The sequence below is a fragment of the Quercus suber genome, unplaced genomic scaffold, assembly GCF_002906115.3.
Source record: "Quercus suber isolate HL8 unplaced genomic scaffold, Cork oak 2.0 scaffold_443, whole genome shotgun sequence".
NCBI classification, from domain to species: domain Eukaryota; kingdom Viridiplantae; phylum Streptophyta; class Magnoliopsida; order Fagales; family Fagaceae; genus Quercus; species Quercus suber.
Window position 1 is genome coordinate 378,130 of NW_027069894.1, and position 13,134 is coordinate 391,263.

The 13,134-nt window shown below is 32.1% G+C and overlaps 1 protein-coding gene across 1 annotated transcript; it reads left to right on the top strand.

Annotated features, from left to right (window-relative positions):
* Positions 1 to 10,965: 10,965 nt before the first annotated feature.
* LOC112024224 (disease resistance protein RPM1-like) lies at positions 10,966 to 12,657 on the top strand. The gene is made up of 3 exons (XM_024056867.1): positions 10,966 to 11,257; positions 11,329 to 11,797; positions 11,928 to 12,657. Exons 1-3 carry the CDS (start codon positions 10,966 to 10,968, stop codon positions 12,655 to 12,657), a joined length of 1,491 nt encoding a protein of 496 aa, XP_023912635.1.
* Positions 12,658 to 13,134: the final 477 nt, after the last annotated feature.

Here is a 13,134-nt window from a genome sequence, read left to right on the forward strand (position 1 = left end):
ACATTTTGGTGTTTTTTTTTCCCACTTTTTATAGTCCAAGTACTCTTGCGTCTTGACCCGACCCAAAACAAAACTAGGCCCAAATAGTTGCAACGCCATGGATTGATAGAAAGCTCTCACTGTCCCAAGCCCATTTAAACCAAAATTGGGCTAGTGTGTACGATGGGCGGGAATTGACCAAGGACCCAAAAATCTTAGAAAACTATTGAGCTTTATAATCTCTCACACAAAACCCACTCACCCACTACAAGGCTTCGGCTATAATCTCTTATTAAAGTAATCACTAATTGTGCTCCTTTTTGTTCTTTTTAAAAATTAAAAATTTAATCTCTATCTCTATCTCTCTCTCTTATTATCAATGCAACATCATACAAAATCCACTTCATTCTGATGTCTTATTAATTATATTTGCATGTCTAACTCCATTGTCAAATAGTTAAAAACTAAAAAAAAAAAAAAAAAAACACATTATTTAATCCACATGGGTTTCTTTATTTGTATGTAATCCATGGGAATGATTTGTTGGGGGTTGCAATGTTGGTGTTTACACCGTTTAGCAAAATTTTAGACATTTTAATATATATTAACTAAATCATTTATATATTTTCTTAATATACTTCTATATATGATTGATTACCATTTGAATTTTGAATTATTCATCTAATAGAATTTCTTTTATCTTTAATTTATAAATTTTTAATAGACAGTTTATTTATACATGAGCACATATAAATTTTTTTTTTCTTCTTATGAACTTTTCGTTAACTGATTTTCTCTTTTAATAGTTATTTAATGCATGACTGTGTATATGATATTTTCTTTAAAAGGAAAATTTGTAACATTGTCATATGATTATGGATTCAGATTTTTTAGAGTTACTAAGGTACTCTACCAAGTAGATTTCTTTAAATCCTCACCTCTCATTTAAAATTAATAGTTTAAGATGTTGCCACCTCATCAATCCACTAACTTATTATTTTAAAAACACAAAAAATATGGATTTAGCCTAGGTAAGCCGTAAACATTAACGTTAGACAAACTATTCTCAATTTTTATTTTTGCTTTAAAAACAGGTATTTTGTTCCCCCAAAGCTCTATCAAAGATGTTCACTGAATGTGCAAATCAGTCATGGGGGTTCTAAATTTCTCTCTAATGTTTTTACTGGTTCATTTTTTTTAGCACAGTTTGAGTATATATATATATATATATTAGAAGATATTAGGTTTAAGTATATTAGTAATGGGACCTTGGTATATTTGGTTAAGTTGTTGGACCTTGAACCCCAAGTGAAAATGAAGCATGACACCAGTACTTTGATTTGCTGCATTTGATTATTATTTATTTATTTCAAGTTGTCAATTTGCTTTGTGTTTTTGATAGTGACGCAGTAGTGAAATTGCAAAACAACAAAAAGCTAAGATCAAGCATAAGGCTAAAAATTTAAAAAAAAAAAGAAAAAAAAAGGGAAGAAACCTAGAAGACAATAGTGTCGACAAAGAACAAAGACTATAAAGAGTCTAATATACCTAACCTCCATTGGGCTTTCACTGGTCATCCATGGCCGATTTGAAAGTGAAAGCTCAAATTAGTGTGAAACGCTAATACTTGTTTAAACCTCCAATTTTAAAAATACGGGTTAATTGCTTTTACTTTAACTTATTTAAGTACAGAACAAGAGTAAATGAAGCACAATCACCAGAACTACTCTGTAAGCCATAAGCAAGCAAGCAACAATAAATATGAAGCTTAAAGAGTAAGGGAAGAGAGATGCAAATACAAGATAATACCAAGATGTGTTATCGAAGAGAAAACCGAAGAACTCGGTGAAAAAACCTTTCTGCGACTCTCCAAGTCAAAATCAATTCACTAGTGAATAAGTTGGAGTACACGAATATCAAAAAGCTCCTTTAAGCCTAATCTATCTGATGTACTTGAGCTCTCCAAGCTCCTGCTATCAACAAATTTCTCGAAATCTTGTTTTCACTAGCTTTCCAGATCATGCAATACCATCCGATTGCATCCGCCAAACCTCATCGGCTTCTTTTGGCAGATCCCCAAAGTTTTCCAAGCTTCAAAACACTCTCTACACTCTGAAAAAGGTGTGGGTTGTATTTGAGTACAAATCTCCTCTCAAGGTATAACATTGGAAGAGGGAAAGGAGAAGAAACTACAATGATTTCTCATTAAAGGATGAGTAGCTCTCTCTCTAAAATGTAAGTGTGTTGTGTTGTAAAAACCTATCTAAGGTTTTCTCTCTGAATTAGCCTCTTATTTACTTTTGTGGATAATGAGAGTATATATAGTATTGGTAAAAGGTAAGAAAGTCACAATTAATTTTGTTCATTGTATTTTGTGGGATTTTACCTTGCGAGATGGCCTGTCTCGCGAAGTACTCGCAAAATGCAGTCTGACACTTGACTCTTCAGCTTCAAACATTTGCTTCTCACGTGGCTTTTTTGCAAGAACCTTTACTTGTGAACTTCTTGTGAGCTAGTCATGAAATTATACTGATCTTCATTGCATGCTAGATTCTTTACCAACTTAATATTAAACCCAATACAATAAAATCCCACAAAATACAAGGAACAAAAATAATGCAATTACAATATTTTTTGTCATGGAATAAAGCCAACATAATACATAGTTGTTAATCACAACTTTACAAAAGGGATTGAGCTCAAGGGATCCATCATTTGTGGTTGAAAATATTGAAAGTTTCAAGAATGCAAGAGAATTGTAAGTGAAAAACAATGGTTATATTCTTGAATGATTTCACCCAAGAGTGTTTTTTGGATTCAAATGTTTTAGCTTTTAAGGAACAATGATGGGAATGATTTGCAAGTTGATGAGTTTTTCAAGTTTGAGATCCATTCCATCCAAAAAATTATAATAAGTTGAGATTCGTTTCTCTAACGTTAACATTTACAGCTGACATAAGCTTTATCCATGTTTTTTTGTGTTTTTAAAAGAGTAAGTTAGTGAATTGAGATAATTGGATAGTATAAGTATGGTGTTTCATAAAAACTCATGATAGAATTCAAATTTTAATTAATAACAATCATTTCAATAGTTTTATGAATAAGTTTATAAGTTGGTTTATGTTATTCATTTCTTTATGAACATTTGTGAGATTCATTTATCAACCATGGGTTCTTTTACGAGATTCCTTTTATTGATTATTGCTCTCTCATTATTTAGTTAGTCCTCATTTACTATCTATCTTGTATATGATGGAAAATCACTATCTATCAATCTATATTCTGTAAGTTAAAATTTATATACTATATAATAAAACTTGGGTCCAATAGTCTTTTAATCATTGATTTGTAGTTATATTGTACTATCAAATTATCAAGATATCCTACACATGTATTGCTTGAGTTATCTATTTTAATTTTAAGTATCATCAAGATTTTATTAAATTTGGATTTATCGATATCAATTGCTTAGTATGATTTTTTCAAAGAATCATCAATTTAATATTTAATTTGGAATTATCACTTTCTAAAAAAAATTTGAATTACACATATCATTCTAAGATTGATTCTAGGCAATACTCTTAGTCTTTATTTTAGTGAGATAAATATTTACACTTGAACACTTCTTCTTTAATCTTTATTGAACCTTTAACTCTTTTAGGTAGTTTTTATGAGCATTACATGGATTCTTTATCTCGAAAATGAGGCTTTGATAATTCCATTACTACCGTGACAAGAGCGGGTAGCCAACGGGTATGTCTCATGCAAGCATACATAAACTTAAATTGTCTTTCAATGTTTGCATGCTTTATTATTTTGCTAGATGTAATTAGATTGAAAAGTATATGCTTTAATATTATTTTGGATCATTTAAATACACACATTAAGTCTTGGTTAAGTTTTTACTCACAAAAAGTCTTGGTTAAGTTAATAATTATAAGCCTGACTATTTTTTCTCAAATAAATTATATATGATTTTTAGTAGGATTTATTCATGTTGTTCCCTTTTTTCCTATTTTTTTGAATTTGTATTTGAATATTAGCAATTTTATTTATACTAATTTATGTAATGCGTGCATAGAATTATGTATATGTTTGTAACATTAATTAATATATTTTTGTCAATTATTAGTATATTTTTATTCACATTGTAAGCCATTCATTGTATGGAAATAATACTAGTGTGTTTGTTTGAAATCAAAGCTTAGAAAAAACTTGGATTCTCAATTGGATTTGAAAAACTAAGAGACTACAATAATAACATTAACTTTGGATTGGCTATTTTGTACTGATGAAATGCACTGATATAAAGAGAGACGGGAAGAGAGAGTCGTAAGGCACTATGATGGAGAGATGGATGACCGCCACCTTGTCAAACCATCACCCACCTTCAACCTAGCCTACTGTTACCGCTATATATTGCTTGATCAACTACTACCATTACCGGTATCTTTAAACAATAAAAATTGGTATCAAATATGATTTAGGTTTTGTTATTTTGGGTTGATTGTTACCAATTTAGGTATTTGGGTTATTGGTTTTGATTAAGGTTGAATGATGAAGAAAGGAAGGGCACTATCAAAGACATTTGGAACACATTTAGCTAAGAGTTGACAACCATTTCTCTCTATCTCTCTTGCCTTCATTTTCTTGATCTAACAGTTGGATTTAAGATCATGGAAGATACTCTCTTTCTTGGCATTATTCTGCTCTTTTTTCATTTGGTTAAGTTTTGTTTGGTTGCCAAGAAAATAAGAATTTTTTTTTGTTTAAACGTTATTTGGTTTTCATGAAAACAAGTTGAGGAAAAAAAGTGAATGTTTATATTTTTTGTTTGGGTGATATTTGAGCCTTCTCCTATTGGTTAAAATCCAGTTGGCTGATTGCAGAGAAAACAAAAAGAAAAGGTACTTTTTTTTTTCCAATTAACTTTTGCTTGGTTGTTGGGAAAATGGTGAGGAAAAAAAAAAACAAAAACACTCCTTTATGTTTAGATTTTGTGTGGTATTTGTGCATTCTTCTTTTGGTTACTTTTTCTAGCTATTGATCCACACTTTACCCTTTCTCATGCTATTTATGTCCAAATCAAGGGCTTTTCTCCTTCTGGTGCATCAAAATGTGTTTATAAGGTTTCAACTTCAAGTGATGTAAAATTTTTAAAGATTTTGAATAAACTTGAGAACATTCCTAAATAGCATAAAGAAGGAAAAAAAATTGTGTAACCCTTATAGTTGATTAGCAATTATTGTTTCCTTGCCACTATGAACTTTCGCATCCACTTAACTAATTAGATAGAATAGTTATGAAAATCACCATTGTAGACACTATATTTTGTACCTCTTACAACTCGAGCCCCTGTTCCCTAATGATGCCGAAATTCTAAGGCCTAGGGTTGGTTTCGAGCCCAATCAAATCACAAATTGACTTGAGAGCTATTAAAATGAAAAATATAGCTTTTATGAGCAAATAAATATATTTTTGAAAAATAAAAAGGCCAAGGAAACCCTCAGCCTGCGTACACTACTAGGGTTTCAGAAACTTATGAAAGACAAGTTTTTTATACTAATGTTGAGGTTTGGAATAAATCCCACATCGTCTGAAAGCAGTTCCAAACCCCTGTTTTCTCACTATATAAAACCATACATGTCACATTTTCAAAACACATAGAAAATCTTAAGGAACAACCTAAGATTCACTAGAAATAGCGAATCAAAGAGGAAGTTTTTCACAAAACATCCTCAAGTCAATCTTAATTTTGATTGAGATCTTTTTCTAGTCTTGATTCTCGAATTTTGAAGTTTACTAATAATTTTTGTTTGGTTGTGAATAGATTTGACTGAGAAGAACGGTCAAAATAAAGCTAAAAGAGCTTTTGTTTTAAGGTATATGTTCTAACCTTTTTCCTTTCATTTCTTAGTTTTAATTCCGTTTTCTTCTTATTTTCTTTTTTAGTTTATGTTTTAACATGTCTAGGAAGCCTAGGGTTTATTAGTTTTCTGTTTTAAAAGCATGCTAGGTTATTGGAATTTTCATTTTGAGTTCTGCTTCGTTTCTGTGTTCTTATTTTCTGGGTTAGATTTCTTCAGGGTGTGTTTGTGTGCGCATGCTTTTGCATGCATACGCATCCAATTGGCCTGCGTACACAGGCCTATGTATGCGCACGCATACTTGTACCCAGAAACCTTAATCTGAGTTTTTCTACTTCTGTTTCTTTATTTTTTTTCATATCAAATGCCTCTATATGGTCCCTTTTTATGCTTTCCAAGTCTCTGTTCCTTTGCTTATTTGCTTTAACATGCTATATTAGAGTTTTATTCCTTTTCTTGCTTTAATGCCATGAACATGCGTTCACATGATCATGCATTAATGACATAGGTGCTGTGATGTAGTAAGGTAAGTGAGGAAAGTCATGCATTTACATGAACATGCATTTTTGGTGATGAACATGCTTGCTTTTTGTTTCAATATTATGCTTATATGATTGGGTTATGTTTGATGTCAATATCTTGCTGCCAAGCCTTTTGATTTTTGCCATGTTTGTTTGATGTTTTGGATAGATGTATGCTAGGGTTTGTGATGTGGTGATAAGCATGATAGATGTATGTTAGGTTCAGGATGAAATGTCATGTTATATGCTTAGATGTATCCTAGTGTGTGTGTGTGTGTGTGTGTGTGTGTGTTAAGATGCAATGTTGAATGTGCCTTTAACAGGATTAAAATGTAGGACACAAAAAGTGGAAGCCGACCCATGGGTCGGACGATTTTGGGTGCCTAACTTCTTCTCAAAATTGTACTTAAACTCTGAACCCATACTCTAGTAGTAAGACTAGTCCTTCCAAGTAAGGGCATTATTTTCATGGTTCCTAGACCATAAAACTAGGTGGCGACTCCTTGTTTCTCTACCCTAGTTCACTCAGTTAAGGCGTACTCCCCATACCAACCACACGTTGCGCCCACAACCATTTGCGCTTATTCCATTGTTAATAGGTTGTTGTTGTTGCACTAAAGTGTGAAACAACCTAGGTACAATTTGACAATATGGACACCAGGTGATGCCTTAGGCCATGCAATAAGTCGTTTCCTCTATAATAGTGAATTGAAAAATTACATGAGTTCTGCCTTTGTCTTCTTTGGCTCCCTCATCTTCTTAATTGGCAAAAGATAATGGTTCAACATTTATGGGAATATTACATCTACAATTTTAAATTTAGCTTTCTATTAAGATGTTCACCTCAGCATTTGGATGTTATACTTATTTCTTATTTTCTTTAATGTCTTTGCAGTGAAGTAATTATTGCTCCTTTAAGCATGTTCTATGTTTAGAAATTATTGCTTCTTTTTTCTCCTCTACTCTAGGTGATCCTAGAACTCTTTTTGGTCTAAATTTCTACAATAATTTGCCAATTAGGTATGTCAAAACTTCTTTTGCATATTCTTCCTTTTTGGTCTAAATTTTTATAACTAGAACCATGTATGAGATAGAAAATGCTTTGCTAGATTGTGGAGCTTGGGTGATTTAGATATTGTCAAAAAGGCAATTGAAAGGCTTAAGTTGTTTGTTATGAAACTAACAAACAATCCAAATACCATCTAGAGTCACAAAACTAACAAAATAGATAACACTGACCATAAAACATTTTTATGTTCTTTAAGTATCAGCTTAAAAATAAAAAATTATGATGATAAGCGTAGGAAATTAAATTATGAGAATAAGAAAAAAAAAATTCACAATAGGCTATTTAGGCAACACACTGGGAAGGTCTAATTGCTCCAGAAGGAGCCGAATAATAAACTTTTCAATTGTCCCAATTTTTTTATCAATAATATAATTTATACAAATTTTTGCATTGTAGATTTAGAAGGTATCCCCATTACAGCAAAATGTACTTTAAGTGACGAAAAAAATTGTCACTAAAAGTCCAGTTTTTCATCATTAAGAACCTTTAGCGACGAAATCTACTAATTAGTGACGAAACTCATTTTGTCGCTGAAACCCCATCGCTAAAAGTCCTGGTGACGAAAAATTTCGTCACTAAAAGTCTGATTTGTTTAAAAAAAAATTAGTGTCGAAAACATTTCATCTTAAATGTTTTCCTCTCTAAAAACACTATTCAACGACGAAATGGTTTTCGTCACTAATAGTGTTCTTACTAACACCTTTAGCGACGAAAGTTTTCGTCGCAAAAAACTTAAACTTTTAGCGACGAAATAATTCATCGCTGTAGATGAATTTAGTTTGGCGCCAACATTTTTTGCTTGGCACCTTGTTTCAACACAACATATAGCAACGAAATCTAATTTTCGTCGCTAAATATTACTAATTTTTTTTTATAAATAGCGACAAAATATAAATTTTGTCGCTATATAGTATTTTTTTTGTGAGGAAAAAATTTTCCTCACTAAAATTCATCACTGAAAATACATTTTGTTGTAGTGCCCAAATGCCCAAAAGTCGCTTGGGATGGGACAAAGAGAAAGCTCATGGCATTCAGTAAAAAAGAAGACATTCTTAGGAATTTTTAGTTTAACTTATTTGCATTATGACATTGTCTATAACTATTTTATGTGGTTTATTACATTGTGAAGAACTATTTTATATGTTTTATGATATTTGAATATTGAAAAGGTGATTTGAAAAAATTAGTAGATTCAAATTAGTTTATTAAAATTTATGACTTTTGTTAATGGATATGTCACATGACCTATGAGCAAGGTTTCAGTAAGTTCATGAATGAGCTTGTGTAATATTTGATAGTGTGCACATCCTCTATTATTGGTTTTGGTATACTAAACTTTGGTTGAAACAAAAAGACTCAAGTTATGCAGCACAACAGAGGTTCACTATTATATGCTTGAAAAGAATTGATGATTATTGAATTTGTTTTATGGGTGATTTTTAAAACTTAATTTTTCTCACCAAAGGGCTCATTCGAGCAATTAACCACATCTAGGGTCGCTAGATGCACAAAAAATGGCTAGCAATTTCAATATTTCATTAAATAGTAATGAAAATAAGAGTAATAAAAAACAATGTTAGTGTGACTCCAATTTTTTTTGGGGAAGTAGATAGTTGGTGGGGGGGGGGGGGGGGAGTGGTGTTTGAATTACAGACATGAAACTTCATAAATGATGTCAGTATTACTAAAATCTCATTTAAATCCATTGGTCAATCCAATTTGTAAAAAATATCGTACACACCAAGTTTAACTTGTGGATCATTCTTTGTTGCTTGCAAAAGAAATCATAGGTAACAAATTTGGTCAAGCCTCTTGGAAAGCTATTGTGAAATATTACAAATTTTTTCTGATTGTGAAAAATCAACAATGATTTAGAATTATGTTCATGCCTCATTTGTTTAGCAATGCAAATTTCTGAGAATGTAACTATCTATATGTTTGGTTTGATTTGGAATCTAATAAAGGAATCCTGAGAATATGAAATGCTTATATTTGGTTTATTTCTAAGAATCTTATCAGAATTATTTGTTTTTTCTAAAATACCATTTGATTTGTAAATACAATATGCCAAGGGTGCTTTTTTAAAATTATCCTCCAATTAAATTATGAGAAGCAAAATACAAACTATAAATCATATAAAATTCAATGAAATTGTAATATAACATTTTTTAAATGACATGCATGATGAAAAAAAAAAATTATTCAAATTGTTAATTTATAATTGGACAAAGTTTGGCGACAAAATTGGTTACTTTATATCTTTTTATTGGAGGTGAATTTGGACAAATCTACTATTGAATTGCATCTTCTTTTATATTCTCCATGCTTGTAAAATTTCTAGAAAATTAAAAATTAGTAGTTATGTCATCAATAAATTGTATAAATTACAAGTTTTTGTAGTTTAAAATTATGCATAAAATATAAGCTTATAGATCATATAATAAATAATATATGATTGACACAAAAACATACAATTCAACGAATTGATTTTCAAAATATATAGTAATATTTATTTTATTAAGTAAGATTGTAGTTTTAGGCTACAACCAATTTTATAGCTAAACTTTGTCCTCTATAATTATAATTAAAAAAAAATTATTTCTATAAGTTAATGGGTGGGAAAAATAGGTAAAGTTGTCAGTTTATACAAAATGTAATTTTATCTATGCGTGGGAATGTTGATACTCACCTTTTTAAAAGGAATCCACATTCCCACAAAAAAAAAAAAAGTATTGAGTGGCATATGATTCTGTTATTTGCAACCATGTGATAATTTTTTAACATTCCTAAGAAATTTTTTAAATTATTATCTTCTTTTCTTATATTAGTCATAGTATAAGCATAAATTCTAATGCAACTTGCAATTTTGCAACTTGCGAGAAGGTATTATCTGTTCAAGTAATGCCCATAAGACCAAGTCTGAGACACTTAGCTCCTTGTTTGATTTGGAATTTTTATAAGAAAATAACAATACCCATCCTAGACAATTCCCACACGACAAGATGACTTTGGCCCTGTAAATGTAACCTCTAGCAAGAATCCTACACGGCACATGTGTATTGCTGAAGACATATTACTATAGAATACCCACACTTGAGGAAAAACACAAATGGAGTAGTTGCCCTATGCATTAAACAATTCATGAACTAGTGGCAAATTACCAAACATACAGCTCGGTCAATATTCTATTTTGGAACTTGATCTAGTCAACTGAACAGCTTCCAAACCTGCTTGTATTTTCAACCTTCCCTCCTCATTCTTGAGGTTGTATATTCAACCCATTCAAAAACATGAAAGTTTTCTTCCAGACTTAACACAAAAAAAATACCACCCAAAACTTTTCAATAGACCAAAGACAATCCCCTAATTCCAAGCCCAGCGTTTATAGCTAGAAATGATCTCAAGGTGTTGACAGTTAGTTGGTGTAGTTAAACTTTGAAGTACAAGATCTAAACTATAAGCCCGATCACAGTTAACGATTCTTCAAAGAGAAAAACCAAACGATTAAATTGTTAAGAAGAGACACGATATGGCAGAAACTGCGGTATTATTTCTCATAGACAAATTGATCCCATTACTGACCCAAAAAGCAACATTATTACAAGGCATCCATGGAGAAGTAGCTGAAATCAAAGATGAATTGGAGAGCATTCATTCTTTCCTCAAGGATGCAGATGCAAGGGCAGTAGCTGAAGAAGAAATGAGCAAGGGTATCAAAACCTGGGTCAAACAAGTAAGAGAAGCAGCTTTTCACATAGAAGTTGCAATTGAGCGGTACTTGCTTCACATGGCACAACAATCTCATCAACGTGGCTTCACTGGTTTCCTCCATAAAATCATTCGCTTACCAAAATCATTAAAACACCATCACAATATAGCCAGTGAAATTCAGGAGATCAAATCATAGTGCAGAAAATTAAGGAAAGAAGTGAAAAGTATAGCTTCAAATCAACTAGTCAAGGATCAAGCAGTGGTGCACAGAATGTTAGGTGGAATGACCCTCAAAAGGATTCCCTTTATCTTGAGGATGCAGATGTTGTGGGCATTGAAGCTCCTAGAGATAAATTGATTAACTGGTTGGTAGAAGGACCGTTTCATCGTATTGTGGTTTCAGTAGTCGGTATGGGGGGACTAGGCAAGACTACTCTTGTCAAAAAAGTCTATGACCGCCAAATAGTAAGAGGACACTTTGAGTGCCATGCTTGGATCTTAGTCTCTCAATCTTACAACATAGAAGACCTACTAAAGAGCATAATAAAGCAATTTTGTGAGGCCAGAAAGGAGTTCCCATTGCCAGGAATTGACACAATGGACGAACAGTCATTGATCAATATATTAAGAGACTATTTACGGCAAAAGAGGTATGTGGTTGTATTTGATGAGGTATGGAAAAGATTTTTGGGATGATATAAAACATGCTTTACTTGATAATCATTTGGGTGGTAGAATTGCAATCACAACGCATAATTGGGAGGTTGCTAATTTTTGCAGAAAATCTTCACCTATTCATGTTTACGAGTTGCAACCATTAACCCCCAATGAACCATGGGAGCTTTTCTGCAAAAGGGGGTTCCAATTTGATTTTGGAGGACATTGTCCCCAAGTGTTGGAGAAATTGTCTCATGAGCTTGTGGATAAGTGTGAAGGATTACCATTAGCAATTGTTGCTATAGGTGGTCTTTTGTCAACCAAAGACAAAACTATCTTGGAATTGCAAAACTTGCAAAATAGCCTTGGCATTGAGTTGCAAAGAAATCCACATCTTTCAGCTGTCAACAAAATTCTATCCCTAAGTTTTGAAGACCTGCCATACAACCTTAAGTCTTGCTTCTTATATCTTAGTATGTATCCAAAGGACTACTATATTAATTGCATAAAGTTTATTCGACAATGGATAGCTGAAGGCTTTGTGAAAGAAATTGAGGGTAAAACATTAGAAGAGGTTGGACGAGAATATTTGACTGAACTAATCCATAGAAGCTTGGTTCAAGTAACAAGGGTCAAATTTGATGGAAAAGTTAGACTATGCCGACTCCATGATCTCTTCCGTGAGATCGTCCTCCAAAAGATGAAGGGTTTGAGTTTTGTTCATGTTTTGTCAAAACAAGAGTCCAACTTTAAGGGACTAACTCGTCGTATGGCAGTAAATAGAGTTTCATATAGTGTATTGAAGCTATTTAAGGACCCCCCACATTTTTTCACTTTTATTGTTCAATCTTGATGAATTGCCAAAGTCATTTATGTGTGATTTTTTTGCTAATTTCAAACTTTTGAAAGTAATGGATTTTGAAGATGCTCCATTGGATTTCATTCCAGAAGATGTGGGAAGCTTATTTCACTTAAGGTATTTAAGTTTGAAAAATACCAAAGTAAAATTGCTTCCAAAATTTATAGGAAAGTTGCAAAATCTAGAGACTCTAGATCTGAAGCAATCCCATGTTTATGAAATACCAATTGAGATCAACAATCTATGTAAGTTGCGACATTTCATAGCCTACAATCGTGACTTCAAAATAGATTTCAGTTTGACTCAAGAAAAAGGTGTAAAGTTACAAAAGGGTATTGGGTGCTTAAAGGACTTGCAAAAATTGTATCATGTGGAGGCGAATCATGAAGGGGCAATTGATCTTATTACCGAGTTGGAAAGCTTGAGACAATTGAGGAAGCTAGGCATGAAAAATCTTACAAGAGAAACCGG